Source organism: Seriola dumerili, unplaced genomic scaffold (assembly GCF_002260705.1).
Source record: "Seriola dumerili isolate Sdu_G_001 unplaced genomic scaffold, Sdu_1.0 BDQW01000110.1, whole genome shotgun sequence".
Taxonomy (NCBI): domain Eukaryota; kingdom Metazoa; phylum Chordata; class Actinopteri; order Carangiformes; family Carangidae; genus Seriola; species Seriola dumerili.
This window is the reverse complement of record NW_019174365.1, coordinates 4,281,181-4,305,143: the sequence shown is the minus strand read 5'-3', so window position 1 is coordinate 4,305,143 and position 23,963 is coordinate 4,281,181. Positions and strand designations below refer to the sequence as shown.

Sequence of the window (23,963 nt, the reverse complement as noted above, 5' to 3'; positions counted from 1 at the left end):
TTAAACACATTGAATTGCCTGTGTATGAATTGTGCTATATAAATAAATTAGCATTACCATTATGCAAAACAGGAAAAAGCTTTTAGAAATATTTTTACATTAGCTTGACTGTTAAATATTTCATTCAGGACTGCACCGGTAAATAATTTTTTTATGAATATTTCTAATAATGAATGCAAAAATAGCAACAAAGTAATTCACGGCTGACACAAAGAAAACACAATCTTAATGGCAGCCTTCAACCATTACCACTGGTCTTCCTATTAACAGGACAGTGAACTGCAATCACTGAATAAACTACAACTTAAACTTCTTAAAAAAAAAAATCCTTAATGTTTCTAGAACCATATTTCAGTTTCATCCTGAGCTCAGTGTTTTGTATCCATTGCTCTTAATTCTGCCTCATTTTAAACTTGTGTGTATTATAGAATTTAAATTTTGTCTGATTATTCAACCATTTGAGTGCTGAGGATATTGACTTTGAGCTGAATGGCGAACACGAACAAAAACAGGGGCACTTTTTTTAATTCCTAATACTTGAATCATAATATTTCTAATGTCTAATATTTAAATTATAACATCTATAATGCCTAATACTTAATGTAATTAGCTGAATTAATGTCACAATAGCACGGCACAACTTGAAGGTAATTTCAGAGTGTATCCTCTTCTTACTGTAAAAAATAGCTTTTGAAAACAGTGGTCTGTTTACTTTAGAACAACAGACCAATTTCAGCACATTTAAGAACGGACGACACATGGCAGAGACTAAATGAAATAAAATGCCATTTTATTGTTCAGCCGTGTCATAACCTCGTCTCCAAAATAAGCACAGCAGGACTACAACTGTTTCGTCAACCTAGCTACCCTTGATAGCACATAAAACTGGGTTTTATTAGACCACCAATGATAGCATTAAAGACTTTTCTATCAGACATCCAATGATAGCATACAAAATAGTTGTTAACCTACCAGTGATACTGTATATAAAACACTTGTCTCTAGATTTATCCCCAACCCACCCTCAATTTCACCCATATCCCTCTTTAGAACATTTGTGACACTGACATATTTTATGCTTAAACAAGCACATATTAAGAATGCATAATTCTCCATTTCTGAGATTATAAAAAAAACTACACAATGTTACACTTTAAGTCAGAGTACAATTCAACTGATTATTAGTGTTCTACACATTCGGCCATAAACCAAAGGAACATTGTATAATATCACTATAACTTAACACTACATGTAATATACGTTTAAAAAAAAAATTACAAATGATTAGCATTGAAGAGAAAATGAAGATGGCTAGTGCGAAGGCAAGCTGGGTCAGTACCATAACAGAGAATGAGTAATACAAAAAGAAATAAAAAAATAGAATAAGAAAAATAGAAACAAAAAACTGATAAGAATACAGGCAAGGCTAAAACATATGTGTTTCAAACTTTTAAGATCCACCTCATGTGCATTCATCCATATAGGTAACCTGCTCCAAGACCTCCATTGTGTGATTCCACATCTCTGATACTTTAACCCTTTCTTTTCCCCCCGATTCGACTTGCTTTAACATTCCCGTGGCAACCATCTTTGTTTTCTTGTGTCAGGCACTTTCCAAGACCCCTTATTCCTCTCTTTACCTTCAACAACTCTACAGGCCAACCATAATGCTGTTTCAGACAATACAGGCCAATCACAATGCAGGTTCTATGAGAATACAACTGCAAAAGAGCACAGGACAAAAACATTAGTCAATGTGTTGCCATTTATATCAACACTGCTTTTACTATGAACTTGTTATGTGAGTGTTTTGTGGAAGTCCATCTCACCAATCCTACAGGTCGGTGTCAAACCAGGCCAGCTGGTTGCTGTCCATCAGGTCCTGGGTGTGGCCGAGGTCTGGCAGCGGGTCAGTGTGGTGGCCCAGGTCGGGCAGAGTGTCAGCATGGTAGTCAGCACCTTCCATCATGGGGTCCAACAGGGTGTCCTGGCCGTAAGCTGCTGGGTAAGCCCGGTATGCTCCATCTGAAAAAGGCAAAAAGAAATGCCTTTATAAGTGATGCATAACATTCCCATCACATTTCTATATTTCTGTCTCAGAATACATTGGATACTGCCACACTGTACATATCACATTTAAAATGAATCTTCAAACCAGATGCTTTCAAAGATCAAACTAGGTAAACAAGAGTTGAGTGAAAGAGTAGGGATTTCATTAGAGCTAAAACAGTTACTTACCATCCTGCCTGTAAGCCAGAGGATCCCCCTGAGCTCCCATATCCAGTCCCAGGTCTCCAGTCTATAAAAATGCAAAAGAGTGATGAGTGTAGTCTCTTATAAGCCGGCCTAGGCAAAGGAGTTATATACCACATATTAATTGTATATCATATATACAATTTCTGAGATTGTGTTTTGGCTTTGTCATATTGGATTTGTATTTGCATGTGTACCTCATTCCAGGCCATGGGCTCAGTTCTGAACAAAGAGCTGGTCAGCTCCACTGACAGACGTTTCTTGTAGTCCTGGGGCTTGTCCTCAGACATGCGGAACAGGACAGCTGCAGCATAGGTTGCTACAGGAGAGAATGCACACCGACACAAGTGAAGTAAGTCTCATTGACAATGACAATCAGAAATGTGTGTATAGTCTGTGCATGTTTACTCACCAACACCCTCATTGCGGGAGTGCAGCAGCTCAGTGAGTGGTGCAGTGGCTCCTTCAGCTTCGATTGCCTCAGCAGCTTCCTTGTCCTGTGCCAGTTCACACAGCACACCTGCTGCCACACGCTGGATATTCTCCACTGGAGAATACAGTAGCTGCAGAAGGCAGAAATGTGATGAAGGCAAAATGTAGTTGGATATATGAATGTTATGATAAAGAAAAGAATGAGGGAGAAAAAAAAAATCAAAGTTGATATTTCACACTGTCCCAAATGATTTAAATGCTCGAGTAACCCTTTGAACTGCAAAGACATTTACATCAGCTGAGCAGTGTAAAGGTTTTATCTGATTTTTTTCTCCTGTTCTAAGATTTCACATTTAAGGGTTTAATTCTACCTGAACAAAGAGTGGAATGGTGTTGAGCCCTCTGATAACAATTCTGTTGTGGACATCCCGGGCCAGGATGTGCAGAGCTCCTGTGCAGCCTTCCACTATTTCCTCCATACGCACACCCTCCTGTATGAGCGAGAAAAAAGCAAATCAAACACAAAACAATTCTGAATATGCAAACAAAGAAAGTTTGAGGGGTTGTTGGCTTGGTTACACACCACAAACTGCTGCTGGTTGCCTCCCATGCTGGTGCGTCTCTGGGTGTCCTGGTGAGCCCTGACGAGCAGTTGGACCAGGCGAGGGATGGCTCCCTGCTCTCGCAGAGCACTGTGGTTGGCTGGGCAAAGAGCCAGGTTCCTGATCAGACCAACTGTGGCCTAGATAGGTGGAAATTAAATATAGTTTGGTTGGTTAGAAGTAAACCTCGTTAATCAATGATGTTTGTATGTGTAAGGTTGATCCAAATCATTTTAGTGTGGGAAAAATGTGCAGGTGTGGAGAAACTGAGATGGATAATGACCTTGATTAGTGGCCAGTGGGATGGCGGGTGCAGGAGTTTGACCACCACAGGCAGGCCATAATGAAGGCGCACGGCATTCTGGGCCATCTCAGCATCCTGGTGGCGGGAGGTCAGGTGACGAAGGGCACAGACTGCTGGCTCTGTGATGTCCTCCCTGTCGCCAGCCCGAAGCACTGTTCGCACCAGAGCCTCAATGCCTCCAACCTAACGAGGTGAGATCAATCAGTGGACTGCATGTCATTACACCAACAAAATAAAACATAAGACTAAGAATTTAAATCTGAATACACAATGTACACTCAACAAGATATTAACAGTAGTACATACCTGGCAAACCATGAGTTTGTTACTATAGTTGTTGCAGGTCAGGTTGGACAGGATGCCAGCAGCACATGTCACTACATTGATGTCATCACTGCCCAGCAGCTGGACCAGGGTCCCCAGGAGACCCTCCATTCCCTCCTAGACAGAGCAAAAGATGGCGAAGCAGGGACAGGAAAAAATAAGGTAGGAATGCACGCATTCTCAGTAATTTTGCTTATTGATCTATTAAATACTTTTTATTAATACGATTCTAATGATGGGCGAGGAGTTAAACTATCAAAACAAAACTGGAGGCTCCTGTATTCTATCTGTATGTAGTTGTCGTACCGTTTAAAAATCACTTATATTGTTGAAAAATCCAGGTCTTTCTATCAATAAATTTTTGTTACACAATATAGACATTTAACACATTATTGGGTGAGCAACAGTTGTTAACATTGAACCTGGGGCTCATAAATTGTTAGCATTTGTGACCACAGAGTGTGTAACTGTACCTGTTTAGTGGCAGCATCTGAAAGATTCCTCAGAGTCCAGAGGCAGTTCTGGACCAGACGCTGGCTGGGGTCTGTCAGGTGAAGCCCCAAGGCCTGCATGCCACCTATACACACACAAGCCAAGGTAAAACAAACAAATTCATTACATCATGGGCACTTTCACCATAGTAGCAAACCACAAATACAAAACATACAGTTGATTTATTGTTTAATTTAAATTGATTTAGACCAGAAAAATTTACATTTATGTATTATTCACTGAATTGTATTTCCATTAAATTTTGGACCATGTGTATGTACGTACCAGCTTCTACGATGGCAGGCTTGTTGCTCGAGCAAACAGAGAGCACCTTGAGCACTCTGCTTGTGGTCCACAGCAGTTTCTCATATGTGAATGTCCTCATGATGTTGACCAGGGCTTGGGGGCCACCGCTGGCCAGAATGATCAGCTAAAACCAAGACAGGTTTATGTTTATAAATGCTACAAAATGCTGCCAGCCAAGTGGTATAAGAGGGACGTTTAAACCTGGGTAAAATGGATGGATAACTGAATGTAAATGCATGTATAAATAAGCTGGTGCTCCAATACCTTGCTTTCCTGGTTGCCATATGCCAGGATCTGCAGGCAGTCAGTAGTGATTGCCAAGAACTTGACGTTGGTGTTAGACAACAGGGCAACCATCTTCTGCAGTCCTCCAGCCAGGCGCACTGCCATCTTGGCCCCTTCCTGATGCAACAACAGGTTGTGGAGTGTGGTGATGGCATAGAACAACACACTGTCCACTGGTGAGCTGAAAAAACCCAAAAAATAAATAATAAGACAACTTCAGTCAAAACCACACTCATGCACACCATTTAAGTTTTTATATCAAGACTCAGCACATGACAGTAATCTATCAGGTTTACACATCATACATTTGCAAGATGGCAAATAATCAGTGCAGTTTCTACAATGTTAAGACAAAAAAATGTTGTTCCAATCAAGATGTGTTGGAAACAAATGGCTTAAATAGTCAGTCAGTTAAGGATGTGCATAGGAATAACTAACCACACATGAAAGTGCCACAGCGCCGTTGGAGTCAGAATGAACTCAGATTTACATTAAGTATTAAAGCATTAAAATTTGCTTTAACTCAGACATTTAAGAGTCAGACGAACACTGAGTCCAGGGGTAATCTATTGGATATTGTACTACCTTTCACTGCTGAAATGTCCATGGACATTGCACTTCAACAGCAAAACGTTTACACTATTCTTTTTGTTACACATGAGGAATTCTTGAACACTGCTAAGTTTATTTTAAGAACAATGATGAAACTTGCCAACAACACATCACCATGGGAAAACATGCTGTCTGTCCTCAATGACTTGCCGCTCTAACCTGTTAATCAAAACCAATGTACAGACATCTGCAAATTACTGCTGGTACTTAAGAGCACTGCACATATATGACACAGCTTGTGATACCTCACAATTCAACATTCCAGGAGGAAATAATTTATTGAAGAAAATATGCATAAGACGACAGAGCACAGCAAACAAACTCAATCACTACAAATTTAATGAAACCTTTAAAGTGACTTTATGATCTAAACCATTACTACGCTTAAAAGGACACTTTTTCACTTGTTATGGGTAGATCATCAAAAATACTACGTGCATCCAAATCTATTCAGTGACCAGGCAGTTCATTCCCCCCCATTCTATTGTTCCACCCAGCATTTGAAGTGCGGTAATGTGATTCCAGGTGCAAATTCAAACACACATGTGACATCCAACAGGTCACAACTTGCAAGCCAGGTAACTGTTTTAGCTGTGTGTTTTGGCCTTTCATGGGGAACACAAAGACTAAAATACCAAAGACATTTCAGTAGTTTCAAACTGAGCTGTGGGGTATCCTGTTTGAAGATTTGCAGTTTTTTATTTGAGCATATTGTTGTTATGTTATTGTATCAAAGAAAAGTGATGAATCAAGTTTTGATTTGCCATTGAGTCTAATACTTGCTGGTTTGTTAGGTTTTAAGATCTGATTCCCTGTGTATGTGATGGTTGGATAACTAGGCTAATGTTCGGTGAAAGCTACCATTATCAATGTTTGTCGTAATTTGCAGGTGACTCATTATTTACTTAATCATGACTAACAGAGTCATAGTGTAGCAGCAGAGTTCAGTGTTGCATTTTTACACTGTGTACAGCCTTCACCCGGAGAATAGAGAGAGAACAAGCGAGGAGGGCGAGTGAGGGTCTCAGAGTATTGACATTGAAAGATTGACTTTTAGTTTTGGATCAGTTGAGGCTCTAGCTGCTAGCTGTTGGGTCTATGTCAGCATCGCAACACATTTTAGCCAACTTTAGCCATTGCTGTATATGCCTTTGTGATTAATACAGCATGCAGCCTACTGAGCTTAAAACAAATGTGTCTTGCTAGTAAGTGGCCAGCGAGACTGAGCTGAATTCAAAGTCTGTAAAACGGTATTAGGGCCTGTCCAATGATTTACCATTCACTGACACAGGGCAGTATTGTGTACAACAAAGTTGAGCTACAAGGAAATGTAACATACAACTCTACCATCAACACATTCAAAGCCATCAGATTCCTCTGCAAAAAAAAAAAAAACAACACAAACATTCTTGTCGCTTGCTCCGACCAATTTGAATGTTAGCACATTGATTACTTCCTATACAGGGTTTTTCCTGCATAGAGATTTGCGAGGCGGCCGCATCTGTCCAATTTTGTGCCGCCTCCTGACAAAATTCTAATAGGCCTACTTGTTTTCTCAGTACTCGGTGGATTTGACGTTTGTAACTGCAATTGTGGCTGTACGCCACTATGGCAATGTAGTGCCGCTGTATCATAATCCGTGCATCAAACAGAGCCATTAGAAATTGCCAAAGAAGAAGAATACGAAAGCGCTGGATTTTCTGCTTGGAGAAGGAGGCAGCGACCTGATTTTGCGGCTATTCAAACAAGTGAATATTATCTCTTTTACACCCACGCACAACCAGCTTCTTGAAAAGTTTCCCCAAATTAACATTACATCTCATCGTTTGTTTTTTTTGCAGAAATGTCTCAAATCACAGATTATTTTAAAAAGAGAGTTTGCTAGGGGGAGAACAGGTGAAACAGTGCAGACATCATTAGTTCTTCTAATATGGGAAAAAATATTAATTCATGTTACTGACGAGATACAGTTAATGTGTCAGGACTGACAGTAGGCCTAGTTCTCAGCCACAAGTGGAAAGTGTCGGTGGAGGAGAGGATCAGAGCGCGAGAGAGAAGTCAAGGCAAGAGTACCAAGGAGTGTATTAACGAGTGTATTAAAGAGAGTTTTAAAGCTGACGTTTACAGGATTTTAACATCACTTTGTTTTTTTCACTTTTTTTCTTCATTCATTTTCCCAGATGTTCTCAAAAGCATAGAGTAAGTAGCTTTGACCTGCAGTGGCTGGAGAGATAATGATAATGAAAATATAAATATTGCAACGGTTACGGTTAGACCCACCCCCGCCTAATTTTCGGCCAGGAAAAACCCTGCTTTATAGTAGAATTAGCACCACAATTTCTCCAGCTTCTTACCCCAGCATCTTGACCAGGGCAGGGATGCCTCCAGACTTGAAGATTGCAAGGAGCCCCTCACGGTGGTGAGAAAGGTTGTGCAAGGTTCCAGCAGAGCAGCGAGCTGTCTCCACATCACCAGTGTTCTGCATGGCACGAACAACTGCCGAAACCATTTGTGGTGAACGCATGAGGGCATGGCGCGATGCCTCCTTCTTTGACAACTGATGTACCATTACAGCTGCTTTATTCACAACAACCTAGGACAGAGATAATGTTTGTTAGTGATCCATGATCTAGGAGGGAATATAATCAACATTGCTGATAATTGACACGATACCATAAGTTATTTAGCAGGTACCATTCTGAGTGTGTTCATGAGATAATTCACCCATTTGTTAATGTACCTGGTCTTCATCATTGAGCAGTTTGGTAAGCTCAGGGATGGCACGAGTGGCCAGCTCAGCATCATCTTGATAGTTAATGAGGTTGACCACAGCATGCTTCAGCATCTGAGAGGGCTCTGCCAGGCGCTGCACTGCTGTTGGGTGGGCAGCATCCAGCTGAGTGGGTGGGATCTGGATCCCCTCCTCCAAGGTCTCAGGGAACATGGCAGCACGTACACGCTGGGCCCGAGTCATGGCATAACCCTCAATGTCTGAAAATAATGCAATTCGACAATAAACACCGTGAGATCAAAGAGTTTCATCAGAGATTTTGCCATACCCTTTTACCATATTAGCTATCCTGATCATATATCCTATCAGTATCGTACACACCTGTTGCCTCAGGAGTGAAGGGCTGGTTGAACTCCCAGTCGTAGAGAGTTGGATCATCCTCCTCAGCATCAGGATTTCCCTTGCCACTCAAAGATGGAGCAGTGGTTGTGACTCCAGACTGGATGCCTGAATCCAGATAGGACTGCTGCTGCCACTGGCTCACAGCAGCCTTACTGTCTCCCATTGCCATGTCCAACTCCATCAAATCAGCTACACAATAAAAGGGTGAAACACACAGAATGACATGAGGAAAAGAGCAATCTTTACCTTTCTCACTTTAAGCCAAGAAAATATATGTGTATTTATTCTTTTTTTTTTTTCTTTCTTTCTTTTTTTTTTTTTTTTTTTTTTTTTTTAAAATCAGTAATCTTACAGGCATACAAAATATTAGAATAAGTGAGGTTTTGAGTGCCTGGCGATGGGAGATGTAGGAATTAAAGAGGTAGCAGTTAGCGGAAAATAAAGAGGGACATATAAAATGAGAGTGTGCCTAAAAAACTTAATCCTGTTTGAGCAAATGGAAATGGACGGAATGAAAAGCAAAGGAAAAGCTTGCATTTCTCTATGCCTGAAACCTTCAGGCGCTGATCAGAAATTGAAATATGTGAACATGAAATTCCTCTGACAATCCTTAAATACATTTTTGTTCCTTAAGGATAAACTCAAATGTAACAGAATATGAATTATAATTACTTGGGGTACTGTGACATGTGCTCACCTAGCTCCCTTTTTTTCAATTTCCACAGTACCTCAAGGCTAACAGTACTTCTTTTATTTATATACCAAGAAATTCTTATGTATGGACATAAAGGATAAATTATGAATGGCTGTGGTGATATTAACATAAAACTCACTTACATGAAAACAAACTGTGATGAAGTTTTTCATACTTACACTGGGTAGCCATTGTTCTTGCCTGCCCTCAGCCCGCACAGCAGATATATCTGTGTAAAATGAAGTGGGTACACAGGAGAAAATAAGACACCTCAACCTTGACTGTTTGTTTGCCAAAGCCAACCCAAATCGTAATGTTTGTGCGTTTCTCCTACGTGGTCTCAATAATAAAACCGCTGTCTTCTGCGCTACCTGTGCCAGCTCCCTCTGATTCAGACGCTTGTTTGGCTTACTAACGTAGCTATGAGGGGAAATGCCGAGCCTCCACCTCCAGCCGAGAGAGCAAAGCGGTGGGTATTTCCAGGCCAGCACGAACACAATTCACCATTCAGCAGCAAAGAACATCAAAGGCATATTTCTCCCCCTCCCCCTACCACGGCCAAGTTCCGACCTCGCAGCTTGGGTTTCCAATGAGAGAAACTACCCCCCTCCGCCCCGCAATCACTTCCATGACTCCTCCTCTCATGGTGGGTCTAACTACGAGCCTAACAAGCAGCATAATCAAAACTAACCCAAAACCCCAGCTAACCGCAAAGGTTACATCAATCACCAACAAAATGGCATTGACATATAATTCAAGACCGAGGCGCTACGATGTATTAGCCACCACTGCTAGCTAACAGGTTGGCTAGCTTACCTTGAAAGCTCGCTAAGCTAACATAACGTGCGTAGCTAACCCCTCCGCTAGTTAGCTAACTAGCTAACATAAACAAACACTGTTTAGAGCGTCACTCACCAGGTCCAAATGCGTAAGACTTGTCCCGAGACGCAACCAATATTAGACGTCGTTACTGTTACAAATCAGTTCATTATCGGAACGGTGACTTACAAGTAAACCCTCCAAATGTTTAATTCTGGTTTGATTAGCTTAGCTAGCCAGGACGTATGAAAAGTAGATCCAAGCGCCACCGTACAAAACCTGCTGTACTGCCAGCCAAATCAGAAAACCCCACCGGAGCCCCCTCCCTCGGCAAAGATGATTTTCTTTGGTGAAATATACATTGCCGCGCTGTAAATACGTTGTATAATCGCCGTAGTAAACATACTATCCTTACCAGAGTCGAGCCGCTCCTCCGTGGTTCTTGTCAGGAAAATTTTCTCCTTTCTCTTAGCTGAAAATAGGAAAAGGGCTGCTAGGTGAACCACCCGTAAGAGTCCGAACCACACCCGCTGTTGCTCCGCCGAAGATGTTGCTTCCGCCTATGCGATCGAACATCAAGATGGCGAAAGGAGAAAATACAGTATTCTGCCGCACTAGGAAAAATAGGGCGCCATTTTAAACAAAGTTTTAGCATTGAAACTATTATTTTACAATTATAGCCAGATATTGATGTGCTTCTATCTCAAGAGCAGTCGACCATCTCAGTTTTTAGATTTTTCACCGACGTAAACGAAAGATGTTTGATACTTGCTGCTCTGGTGGTGAGGAGGGCGAGGTGCATTCATTAGAAAGGAATGTGATTCATGAGCTGCTGTGATATGAGGGGTTTAATTAACATGCAGTTATCCCAGAACACAAAACATGTCCCCCAACAGAACTAGCCTATATCATCATTCATTCATCATAATCAATTAACTCATCATTTGGCAAACAGGAGGGTTGCTTGTCAACCATCTCTCTCATCCACTTTTCACAAACTGGACAGTTGAATTTGGACTTATTTTGCAAATGATTAGCTGCAGTGGTTAAAGGAAGAAGATATATATATATATAACCTGCAGAGACTTCCTATTCCTATTCTGACTGATAAAAGTGTATATTATGGCTGAATTCCAGTTTTCTATAGAAACCCATAATTGATCCCGTGGCACATACAGTGGCCATGTTTTGTTATGGCCACAATAACATGATGCTGTGCTGTGGTTTAAATGGCATTTGATCATTTGTCTCTATAGCTGTTTTTGTGGTGACCTGACTGTGAGTTAAATCCTCCACTACATAATGGAAAGCTGACAGTAAATCTCAGGCTGTACATAATCTACTTTGTGCAATAAAAGGCTTTGAAATGCTTCAAAACAATGAATGTTTATTCTTAAAATTGTATAAAATTACAAATGTATGCATATCTGTTGTGATAAATTATTCATAAGATAGCTGTAATCTAACTGCAGTACACACATGCCAGTATAACCACAGTCTGATATCTGACATTCACTTATATGCACTTATATGTACTTGAGCATCTACTTCAGCTTCTTAGCATAGCAATGATTACAGTTAATTGATAGGAAAGCTCAATCTGAAAAGGAAATGTATTGATAAAAATTTAAATGAAATCAATCAAAGCTGAAAAGTGTCATGCAGTGTAGTGCATGTTCATGTGTCTGACACGTGTTACAGACAAGAGAAGGTCGAAGTCCAAAGTGTCATTGGGGAGCATATTGTTACTGCAGGAAATGGAAAATTATGATCAGGTATTATATCACATGCCACGTCTGGTAAATTGCTTAGTTCCCTGGTATTGTCTTATTTAGTCCCACTCTACTAAAATGTGTTTTGCTTATAAACTTTTATGGTGAATGAAACATGCCAGCACACAATACTTCCACATCCAGCATACACAGAGCACCATTATCATTCATTTCCAGTCACGTTTGTGATCACCAGATAAATGTTTTGAAATGCAGTTTCACAGTAAGGACATTATTCAGCGTTGTTTATACCATGAGCGTCACTTTTCATATTGTACTGTTGTCCATAGTGACAAAGCCAGAGTCACCCCAAATCACTGAATTCTCCTCTCAGCAACCCTGTTTCCAGCAGCAGGCAGCTGTTTTCAGCAAACAAGCTTTGAGAATCCCACCATACATAACATGCCCAGACTGACTGCTGGAAAGTTGAACTAATAGCATCTAAAGAGCCGGATATTTTTCTCAGGAGATGGTATAAATGAAAGCAAAAGGAAAATGAATATCGGACTTGCATTCAAACACACTCCAAATAAATGCCAATGCAGCACTGCAGGTAGCTGCAGCATGTTAGCCTTCTTTCTAGGTGATAATATAAGGTGTTTTCAGCTTGTCCTGCTGCCACAAAGTGGACAAAGTCTTAATCAGTTCAACTTTACATATCATTACCTGAATTCTAATTTTTAAGTATTCATGTGAAATGTGTTTTTGTTCTCCTCTGTGTAAGCTGTAATAAAGAGTTTGGCAAGCTTACAGGCAGAAAAAAGCACACCTTTATACAATCAGGACATCTTCTCAACATTTAAATGTCATCTCGTCCTGCTGGGAGGGGAACATCTGTAACGTGCTGGTGCTGAGGAATGACAGCGGCGCCATTTTCTCCTCCACTTCTCCTCTGCTCAACTCAAGCAGGACGCTTGAACCTGCAGCGCTGAGCTACATCATCATCTGCAGCATCTTAACAGCTGGATATGTTTGAAAGGGAAACTCTGCATCTGCGGGACATATCAAACACAACCTAATACTCTTCAGATAACTTAGAAATTTGCAAAAGGCGAAGAGCAATTTTTAGTTCTTAATCTCATGATATTGTTTTAAAAAACCTGGTACATGTAGCATCAGACCCGGGATTTGTGTTTATTGTATCCTGGTCAGAGATGAGAGGCAAAGCATCTTCAAGTATCTACAACCAGGTCCAGTTACCCTCGATTCAACCCCTCCTGGATAACCATGACCTGGATGAGTGAGAATCTTCACCGACAACAAAAAAAGGCACACCATTTTGTTTTTTTCTGTTACTTTGTACCGCAATGATATTTAGTATCTTATCTTCTATTAGCGTTTTGTTCCGCCCGAGGAGGAGCACTGTACTCACAGCACATTGTCTGCCAACCATCTGCTTTCTGTCATTAAAACCACTTATGTCCATCATCTGCTGTTTGCACTTTGGATAAATTGTGCGCATCAGATGCTCCAAAAATATTTTAATCCTTTGAAAGCAGATAACTCCCAGTTATCTTTATGTTTATTCAGGCTCTTGCACAAGGGCACTTCAGCAGGTGGATGCTTAAAAACAAGGACTCAACCCCAAGTCATCTAGCTGAAGGATCCTCAGCTGCAACCTGTTTCTGATGTCATAACATTTGACAATATCACTTCTTATATAGAGCGAGGAGAAGACAAATGACCACAGTAAAGAAACCAAGAGAAGCCAGCTGGATGAATCCGAATAAATACACCTTTTATTTGACTGATTAACAGATCTGATTATACAAACGCCAACACAGAGCTCTGAAATAACAGGACCAATCAGCGAGACAATGACTGTACATTCTTGATGTGACCCTCCCATGTTCTGACCCCTTTGCCCACCCACCACCCTGCCCGCAGTAACTATGGAACTGAATCACTAGTGCTTCTTTCTGTACAAGTAAAGCTCAGCTACCCACCCACTCTCTACCACCCTCCCCTTTCAGTGCAGTGGCTGTTATCTACAGGTTTGAGCAGTATGTAATACGAGGGGAAGTTTTGGCCAATTGTAGAACTTGGTGCCATGATGGACCTTAGGTGTCGTCTACACAGGACCAGTGCTCGAGTGTGAACTGTCATTTTGTATTTTTTATTTTTTTTGTCAGGCTTAGTTTGTGAGGTGTAGCAGACAGGGCTGCTGTAATAATAGTGTATGTATTGTTTTAAGAGCTTGTAGTGTAAGAGCATAGTAATGTTTTTTTGCCTCTTGCTGGAAATGCAAACAGCCAAACATCTTAACATACAGGTCTAGGCTGAAGTAACATATTTAATTTTCTATCTGCTGCATTCTCACACTCACTCACTCTTACATACACACACACACACACACACATACACACATACACACACACACACTGGTATGTTTTTTTTGTCCCTTCATCTTAAAAAAAAAAAAAAAAAACAAGACTGTGTTTGCAATTTTGTTTCAGGCATATTTTTTTGTTCTCAATCTCTTCCTCTGGCCAAGCATGACTGCCCCACATACATTAAACACACAATCACACAACCATCCCTATAGTACCTAAGTGCAGTTTTGTCAACATGCGCCCTTCAGCAGTTCCTACAGTAAAAACACTAACTGTACCATCACAATAAATGGATGGATAAAATGCTTTCATTCCTGCAATCAGTCCTTTTTGACCCACCCCTCACTTCTTCCCGTCCCAACCTTCACACCCCCAATTGGTCCCCCATACCCATTTACTCTCATGTAACAGACAGTCATGTAACAGTGACAACTATTCGCCCTCAGTGTAACAGCCAGGAAAGGAGTGAAAGGGGAAGGAGAATGCGGCGTGGGAGAAGGCGTAGAGGAAGAGAGGGCGTGTTCTTCAGCTTGAGGAGAACGTGAAAGAGGATGAGGAGGAAAAACGGTGTCCGCTCCCCCTCCTTCTCCCCTACTTCCCTTCTTCTCCCCACAGCTTTGTGATGGAGAAAGTGCTGAGAGTGGAGGGAGGAGGGACAAGGGAGGTGGAAGGTGACTGAGGTGGAGGAGGTTGGGGGGGGGGGGGGGGGGGTGTGTGGTGTTCATGTGTCCTGGCCGTCGGTGGCAGGGGTCTCGTTGGCATTGGGCAAATCCGAGTCAGTCTCCCGGCTGGATATGCGGTCCAGTTCCGCCTGTACGTCGCTCAGGCCCAGCTTGGAACCTGCGTCGAAGGTGGGTAGATACATACAAACATCAGTGCGGTATCACGGAGAAAACTACCACAGAGGCCAACAAGCATTTATCCAGTGCATCATTATCCAGTGCATCAATGAGTGGTTAAGACACAATGCAATAAGTACAATTACACATGGTTAAAATAAGAGCTGGGTGAAAATGTGAATATAAGCTAAATATTTGCTACATACAGTATTATAGGATTGATATCAAAATGTTTTTGTGTGTGAAGTTAATTACACTGTTTTCTTTTTGTTTTCTTTTTAAATGTATTGTGTCACTGAGAAGCTGAGGTCAGGCCTGGTTTTCTTTGTCTGACGTGCTACCAAAAGGATTTGCAAAAAAAAAAAAAAAAATTACAATCAAAATAATCACGGCCATAAAAAAAAAGTGGCGGTCAACAAAAAAAGTGCAGCGGCTCACTTGTCCTCTCTCCACAAACCACACGAGTGACACCATCCATGTGTGGGTCTATGTGTGAGTGGTGACACTTGATTATCACTGTGATTACACCATAATAAATGATATATCACAAACACCAAAATATAAACCATCACAAACCTTATTAATATTACTACAAAATCCATTCCTTTCTGAATTCATCATGGCTCCTACAATTGGTGTGCATATTGTATTGCAGCAATACAAATCTTATCTCATACCTTTCTGCCTCATGCTTTTAACGTACAAACAGATGTTTGATAATACTCAATACTGTATTTTTCAAGTATAACTTTCATGTAAAATTATTCTTATTGCAATGAGTGACATATGTTGATTGTCAACATTTTTATGTAACATCTGTATGCATGCAACCAAGTTCCATTCAGGTTTCTATATCACGTTCTATATCGACGTTGCATAACATCCTGTGTATTTAATGCAATTATGCTTTTTTTAAAGATGTTCTTATTATTCGGACTCAAGCTTTTTTCTCTTCCCTAAACATTGGTTGACATTTGCAACAATATGATGCAGCTTTTTATAGGCTTCTAGGTAAAAATATGGTTCGATAAATACTATAAAATATCTGAGCCATTTTGCAAAAGAGCGCATACAGTAAATGAGGGTGTATATTGTGTATAGCCAATATGTTTGAAAGTGTCAAAACATTTTTTTCCGATATTGCCCAGCCTTATTAACAATCATGTGCAATGCTTGCGACAGATGTTAGTCAGAAGAAATGCAATGTCACATGCCAAAAAATAAAAGTAAATTAAATAAAGGGGAGCAAAGTGTAGACAGGGGATTAAAAGAGGAAAGATTAGTGATGAAACTGCCATTAAAGGAATCATCCTGGCTGTAACTGGCATCTTTTCTCCCACTAAAGTGGGTAAAAAACAGAAAAGAAAAAAAAAAAGCCCAGCTTGCCTGGTTAACTTTACATGGTTGTGGATCTAGCCACTAATAGGAAATAAATACGTTTAGTCTGATACATATGAGTTAGATCCAATCAACTTGTCATTATAAATATGCCTGAATGACTTTCCTGTTTTACATGACCCCATAAGCAGAAGCTACAGTTTGAAAGTTTGACGTCAATAAAACTGACTGCTTTCCTGAAAACAAAATGAAGCCATGTGTTGCAAAAAATAATTAAAAAGCAATGGGATCATCTCCTGGACCACTGCTTCAGTTCTCTGACTTAAAAAAAGCAGCAGTTCCTTCTACATAATCCGCATACTACAGAATATATATATATATAAACACTTTAAGATCATTTATGGTCGTCAGGCCAGTTCATGTCCTAGAAATGTGTGATACAGGAGGTTTGATCCCAGTAAACCTGGGGAGGGGAGGGGGGGGGGTGGGGGGTGGGAATCCAAAATAAAGGGATGCTTGAACAATGACATACACGAGCAATAATAAATGAGGAGTATCTCTCTCACACACACCTTAACGTGGCCAGCATCCTCTGACTAGTGCGCACACACACACATTATGAATGATGTTAATAGTGTGAATCCACAGCAAAGACTATGAGTGTAGTTAAGAATGAAATACAGTCACAGAGCTACAAACAGGCAATAGAGATGATGATGATTATGATGATGATGATGATGATGGGTGTGTGTTTGTGTGGCTTGTAGATGCACTCAGACCATTTCATGACTCTCTTTACCATGTGTTATGTTCATGTCTGGAGTAGAGGACAGAGGTGAGAAAATAATGGCAGATGGAAGGTGAAAACCAAAAAAGAGGGACTGAAAGTGGCATTAAATCCTAAAACATAATTTAAAAGTAATGAATAAATATCATTTTTACTGTACCCTAGAGAACCAGAGCACTGTAACAACATATAATACTTAGTGCATGTGTGTGTATTCACCTGACTTGCGTACGGTTCCTGGAGTGTTGTTACCACCACCTGGCGTCCCGGGCCCCCCTGTCCCCGCCTTCTTTGTCAGTAGACTGTTAAAGAAGTTGGCCAACACACCTTCATTGGTCTGACCTGCAGCAGACAAGGAGCAGAGTTAAAACACACACACACACACGCGCGCGTGCGCGCGCGCGCACACACACACACACACACACACACACACACACACAGAGAAAGCAGTGCAATGACGGAAGAATGATCATGGGTGGGTCTATGCAGCGATGAAATATATAACGTACCCGACTGTGGCATGGTGTTCGCTACGTTGGCCGCTGCGGAGCGATTACTCGTCCTGGGGGAACCGGTGGGTGCTCTGCTAGTGGTGTCCTGTAAACAACAGTTCATTTCACACATATGTTCCCTGGAGGGAGCGTTTACCTTATCTTATGAGCCAAAACTAGAAACAAAAAAAGAAAAGAAGCACTCACCACAGGTCGCCCTGCTGTCACAGCGGGCTGTTTGGCGAGCAGCGACTGCAAATTGGAGCACAATATGCACATTCGCTCCAATTAGTATTTAATTAACATATCGAGACCCTCAAGTCAGATTTAATTGGAGTTCCCACAAGCAGCAAACCAACTGGTATTAACAGAACTGAAATGTTTTCTGACCTGCAGTTTTACCAGAAACACTTGGTCATCTTCTGCCTGAATCTCCTTTTCATGTACAATCTGGTGAGAGACAAGAAAAAAATAAATACTTCTTTAAAAGTATTTTTCACTTCCAACTTTTCTTTAAAGCAGCAATAAATTAGATTGGATAAAACTCTTGTGATCCCTGCGGGGATGTTGGGTAAAGTTCAGTGCACTGGCTGTGAACTGTAAAATTATGTAGAAGGCGAAGATACATGACATTGCAGAAATAATCAATCTGCTGCACTCTAAGCTTAGCTTGCCTTAGATAATCTTTTAGAATTAGGTGTTGTTTAGTCAGAGCTCGTACCTTTCTGACTGGTGGTTTGACTACTACGTCCTCAAAGCTGTCGTCTGTTTTTACTGTCTGGAAGTTCTCATGAAGTATGGCGATCTTTTTCTCATTGTCCCAACCTGATGGACTGGTAGACAGGGAGGGTTACAAACAAAATACAGGTGGTCCTACAAATCCTTGCACGCACACACGCACACGCGCGCACACGCACACACACACACACACACACACACACACACACACACACACTTACATGAAGACAGCGTCTCTTTCCACCACTTGTGCGGGGCAGTGGAAGGGAAAGCCGTAGAGTCTGTGGACCAGATATTTGTAGAGGATGTCCAGGTTCTTCATCTCCTTCACTGACGTGTAAACCAGAGATGCACCGTCTGACACAGCTGTCAAGGACATTTTCAACACCACGATTTCTAAATACAGGAGCAAACATCAAACTAACACCATGGTGAAAAACAAAATTCTTATTAAGAGTGGCACAAGAGAAAAAGAGACTGTATCTTTGACTAATTGCTACAATTACACAGAAGAACTAAGGCAGTGTGTGATCTTGGCTCATTTTAAAAACAATAACCACTGAAAATGTAATAACTGCTTCCACTCAGCGTGGACTGAAGAAATGATTCTGAAAATCAATTTCAAGCAGGACTCAGTGATCTATGACCTTTATCAAACTCTCTTTGCAACAAAGCAATATTAACAACAATAGTTCAAACACAGCTTACAGTGGTCAAACTACTGCAATAATACTACTGCGGGGGACTTTGCCTTTGGTCTCAGAACAAAAAACTTTGTAGTGCACCTGATCCAAATTTCTGCATCTGACCTGGAAATTACATAGTCAGTGGTATTGATGAGCAGCCCCATAATAAAATGGCATACGTCCAGTTGCTTAATTTCATTCATTCTTCTCTGTGACAGTAATTTTTTTTATTTCAAGCAGCTTTTAGCTAACACCAGCCAAAGGAAACATCTATGAGACGATGTTGATTTGGTGAAGGATACACTGCAGACAGAAACGCCTGATGTGGGACTGGATGAAGTCCAGGTGTTCGTCTCTGTAGTCGTGCTCCTTTTCCAATGTGCTGATGGCGTCACACTGAGGAGGTAGGAGTAGGTGTTAAAAAGAGGTCAATGCGCGTAAGTAGATGCAACATATTCATAAGACTAAAAGAACACATACAGTACAGGACCATATACACTTATATTTAATAGTAAAGTATGTTAAAAGCAATAGCCCAATAGTGAGTGTGTGTACCTTGGTGCAGACCACCACAACTGGTATGCCCAGGTTGTGTGTGAGTGTGTTGTCTCCTAAAGGCAGCAGCACGCTCTCCTCCTCTTCACTCCTCCTCTGTGGGGTGCCATCCTCCCCACTGCCTGGCTCTGTGTACTCCTGGAACTGTTTGACAACTACCCACACACACACACACACACACACACACACACACACACACACACACGAACAACATTAATTAAAACAAATGATGCAAATATTAAGTTCTGGCAGGGGTTATCATCTCAAACATGTAGGGTTATCATTCTCATAACTGGGCCTCCTAAGTCAAAACCCTAGTCTGTGGTCCACTGTAAAGCTTTATACCAGATCTTCGATAAAGAGGCTCCTTATCTAAGAACTTATTTTCATACCTGCAGGAGTATTTCCGTCCAAAAAAAAAAAAAAAAAAAAAAAAAAAAAACACACTGCTGTATACTTTAGTTTAGTCTGACTGTCAGTGTGACTCACGTCTGTGCTCCAGCTCCCGCAGCGTTTCCGGGGCGACCCGGAGTTTGTCGATGTGTTCCCTAGCGACGGCAGCCCACTTCTGGAGGGAGTCCAGGGCGTTCCACGGTCGCGACATGTCAACCGTTATCAGCAGCAACGTGTTGCTGATCGAGTCCACGGGCACAGCCACTCCCTGCAGACCTTTGTGGTAAAGGTCTCCATCTAACACCCAGGCATTACACCTAGTGTGGTCTAAACACACACACAAAATACATTAACATAAGTAAACATGTCTATACAACCATACTGCAGGATTATTTTAGAGGTAGTCTGTTTACTTCGCAGTGACAAAAAGAGAAGCGTAGATGGACGTAGTAATTGATTTTATGAACTGCAAGTGGTTGTTGGTTACCGTCAATGTCGTCATCATGGACACTGAAGTAAAGGTATTCCAAGCCACGCCCTTTCATGTACTCTTCAACCCCCTGTAGTTTTGCAACCAAGGTGGTCTTCCCCGAGCCAACCTCACCTGAACACATATGCACATAAAATCAGTAAATAATATACAGTAAACATGCCTTTTCCATGTCAACATGCACTCCTATGATAAAAAAAAAAGATTAATGATATGTATTAAACTACAATCCAGTTTAAATAACAATGAGCAAAGAATTTGGCAAAAGCATGTTAAGTGGCAAACTGACAGCCGACACATCACACCACTACTAAGATGTACACTTTTTCCATACCCCCTGCTTTCTTCTATCATGCTATGAACTGTACTGGTTACAAACCTCAAGGTTGATAAATGCAGGGTTGATCGATAGGGTGAGGTGTGCACAAGTGTGCACCACACACTATCCAAAATTAGGATTGCAAAAAATTGGGGCTGCAATTTAAGATTATTTTCATTATTGATAAATCTGCACATTACTTTCTTATTTATTTATTTGTTTATCTATTTATTGGTGATTTGTTTTATAAAATGTCAGAAAATAGTGACAACTGCCTATCACAATTTCCTAAAGCCTAAGGTGACATTTTAAATTGCTTGTTTGGTCTGACCAACTGTCAAAAACCCAAAGACATTTAGTTCACTGTCACATGCGACAAAAAAAAGCATCAAATCCTAACAATAGAGAGGCTAGAACGAGGACATGTTTGACCATTTTTGCTTAAAAAGTGATTTAAATGATTAATCAAAATAATCTGCATATACATTTTTTGTATAACTAAACGATTAATCAACACATCATTGCAGCTCTACACAAATGAGTGCACACACACACACACACACACACACACACACTGTAAACAATCCAGTCTCCACTTGACTAGAGCCATGCAGCTTGATCTTTCATGCAGGTTTCATGAAAGAGCAGCAGTCCTAATATACCGTATATCTCCTGACAGTGTGTTGTATCTGCTGGTATTATTATTGCTAACCTCAGCATGACATTGTTACTGTGTATGTGATAAGGTCAAGGCAGCATCCATTCTTCAACTATGCCATATTAACTTAAACCGACAGGGGGACTGTATGCATCATAAAGCACGAGCTTATTGATGTTGTCGTGGATAGCATAGTAGACAAATGGCTTTATACATCGGTAACCAACTCGCTGATTAGCTGGAATGAGTAGCAGGCTGCGGATTATCCCAGGCGGATGTGTAGACAGTGTGTGCGTGTGTTTGTGCGTGTGTGTGTGGACAGCATGAGGACCGAGCGAGACAGGGAGGCACCGTCTCTGCTTCAATGGCCCCGTAGCCCCGTTCAAACAACAGACCGATGGTTTGTCTTGTCCCCTCAGCATCATCTCCACCTAGCTGCTACTAGCATGACTGGATGCTAGAATGACTTGCAGTGTTTCAAAGCGGCCCGATTCTCTCTCCTAAGATAATGGTGTGTACGTGTGTGCATGTGTGTTTGTTTGTGTGTGTGAGTCTTTGTGTGTGTGTGTGTGTGTAGGCGCTCAGAAAAATACACCTGTCTTTCTCTCTGCTAGCAGACGCACCAGCTACCATGTTTGAACACAAAAGCACCATCAATCCAGAGCAGGCTAACTCAGCTATTGAGCAGTATTAAGTCCACGAAGATGAGATGATCACCAGCTAACGATGCCTCCGGGCTAGCCAGGAGACTGCAGACAGACACAGATACCCACCCATGACCAGGACATTTTTCCCAGACGGTAGCTTAGATCTTGAATGGGTAGACACTTCACTCAGGATGGTGGACCTGCAGACAGAGCAGCCCCGTTAAAAACACGGCTTGTTCATTCAATAACAAACAACGGTTGATAGTGAGCAGCTAAAGCGAGCTAAAGTGCTGCTGTGTCACCAGTGCAAAAGCGGTCTGGTGCTGATGCTAGCTAGCCTCGTTAGCGGGCTAGCTGTCAAACCATCCTCATCCCAGCACAATGGACCCTCTGCGCCCACAAATCCCCCGGTCACATTAAACAAGTTGTAATCACCAATCGCCCACCATAAGTTCTGTCCATCATCCTCCTCTGGGTTGGAGTTCTCCAGTGTGCTCTTAGGTCCAGTTGAGGTGGAGGATAATAATGCACTCCTCCCTGACGTCGCCATCTTCGCAGGGCTTGTAAACCGAGCAGAGCGCCCGGATGTAGCAGCTGTGTGCTAACCTAGCCTGGTGCACCGAACACCGGGGCCGGGGCGTGGTCCGCCCCGCACAAAGCATGGGCTCTCAGCTGCAGGCATGAAATGATCTCATCCGCAAAGTGACAGATCACGGCAGACTACGCCAGTACTGGAAGAGAGTTTACGACTTCATATCAAAAATTAATCAGTGATAAATAGGTCTAGGTCTATAGGGAAAATAATTTATTAGCAATGTATGTAATATTTGTTTTGTAAATTAGGACTAATACATAAATAATGAATAGTTCAAAACCTAGGCTATTATAACATTTATACGCTATTACAACAGATTTTGCTGTGCTTGTCCTGGCCGATTTATCTGAATAAATTATCAGGATAAATGGGTTTTCAAAAGAGGCACACAAATCCGTTTCAGACAAAATATCCTCTTTAATGCGTTGAATCCTAAAGCAATGCCTTTATTTGTCCATAATATGGCACTGGGCCTAAGCGTACAGGATAGAGATAAAGCTGTAATGCCATGTAAGAATTGGATGTATTTCAAATGAACTATTCTATGCATATATAGGTTACATTAGAAGCCGAGATAAAGAGTAAGAGCAACAATGACATTAGAACAGGTTTGACAAGATAATAAATTAACACAATTTATAAAAGTAAATCAATCCAAAACGTAACACAGCCTTATTAGAAATATTGATTACAGTTTAATATATTAGTTTTGAGTATATTAGAAGGTAGTGGACGTTCAGCCCACACAAACACACACACATAGCGTGTTTCACTTAAGACAGAAAGACAGAACAACTGTAAACCTTAGTACAAAACAGTTGGAAACTAATGTAAACAAAATAGCAGTGCTAAAAGTGAAATGTTGTTTCATTGCTGTTTGGATCGTCTGAAATTCGTCTGAACCGGTGAATCTGGTGGGCACAGTGTGAACGTCAAATTAACTGCCAAGTGGTCTCAGGTGTGCGGTCATCGCTTATTATAAAACCGCTGAAGCGCATCGCAGCCAATCAAAGCGGAGAAGCGGAAAATCAGTTTTATAAGCGCCAGTTCACCGTAACGACCACGA

At 41.3% G+C, this 23,963-nt stretch overlaps 2 protein-coding genes across 4 annotated transcripts; both read right to left on the bottom strand.

The window, feature by feature from the left end:
• Nucleotides 1-773: 773 nt before the first annotated feature.
• Nucleotides 774-10,814, bottom strand: LOC111222989 (catenin beta-1-like). 2 transcript variants are annotated; one of them, XM_022746933.1, is made up of 17 exons: nt 10,672-10,814; nt 9,617-9,666; nt 8,723-8,932; nt 8,351-8,601; nt 7,965-8,203; nt 4,978-5,179; nt 4,693-4,837; nt 4,389-4,492; nt 3,898-4,032; nt 3,571-3,774; nt 3,269-3,427; nt 3,057-3,176; nt 2,666-2,816; nt 2,451-2,572; nt 2,239-2,299; nt 1,830-2,025; nt 774-1,721 (listed from the first exon to the last, which is right to left on the bottom strand). In XM_022746933.1, the coding sequence occupies exons 2-16, from the start codon at nt 9,627-9,629 to the stop codon at nt 1,835-1,837; spliced, it is 2,307 nt and encodes a 768-aa protein (XP_022602654.1). In that variant the 5' UTR covers nt 9,630-9,666; nt 10,672-10,814; the 3' UTR covers nt 774-1,721; nt 1,830-1,834. The 2 variants fall into 2 exon arrangements, with proteins under 2 accessions (XP_022602654.1, XP_022602655.1); XM_022746934.1 differs by lacking the exon at nt 10,672-10,814 and adding an exon at nt 10,353-10,522.
• Nucleotides 10,815-15,077: 4,263 nt separating this feature from the next.
• On the bottom strand, nt 15,078-22,869 carry LOC111223011 (cytoplasmic dynein 1 light intermediate chain 1-like). 2 transcript variants are annotated; one of them, XM_022746968.1, is made up of 14 exons: nt 22,749-22,869; nt 22,429-22,502; nt 20,676-20,792; nt 20,285-20,515; nt 19,796-19,950; nt 19,543-19,636; nt 18,776-18,911; nt 18,538-18,649; nt 18,207-18,266; nt 18,024-18,068; nt 17,835-17,922; nt 17,545-17,667; nt 17,338-17,355; nt 15,078-15,201 (listed from the first exon to the last, which is right to left on the bottom strand). In XM_022746968.1, the coding sequence occupies exons 1-14, from the start codon at nt 22,850-22,852 to the stop codon at nt 15,083-15,085; spliced, it is 1,476 nt and encodes a 491-aa protein (XP_022602689.1). In that variant the 5' UTR covers nt 22,853-22,869; the 3' UTR covers nt 15,078-15,082. The 2 variants fall into 2 exon arrangements, with proteins under 2 accessions (XP_022602689.1, XP_022602690.1); XM_022746969.1 differs by lacking the exon at nt 17,338-17,355.
• Between the last annotated feature and the right edge of the window lie 1,094 nt (nt 22,870-23,963).

Excerpts from the sequence above, each read along its gene's own strand:
- LOC111222989 (XM_022746933.1), bottom strand. Across the intron at positions 2,573-2,665 it reads CTCCCGCAATGAGGGTGTTG|CAACCTATGCTGCAGCTGTC; the intron begins GTGAGTAAACAT and ends TCTCTCCTGTAG. Across the intron at positions 2,026-2,238 it reads TCTGGCTTACAGGCAGGATG|ATGGAGCATACCGGGCTTAC; the intron begins GTAAGTAACTGT and ends TGCCTTTTTCAG.
- LOC111223011 (XM_022746968.1), bottom strand. The coding sequence starts at position 22,852 with ATGGCGACGTCAGGGAGGAGTGCATTATTATCCTCCACCTCAACTGGA. Across the intron at positions 22,503-22,748 it reads GATGATGGACAGAACTTATG|GTCCACCATCCTGAGTGAAG; the intron begins GTGGGCGATTGG and ends CTCTGTCTGCAG. Across the intron at positions 20,793-22,428 it reads GAAAAATGTCCTGGTCATGG|GTGAGGTTGGCTCGGGGAAG; the intron begins GTGGGTATCTGT and ends ATATGTGTTCAG.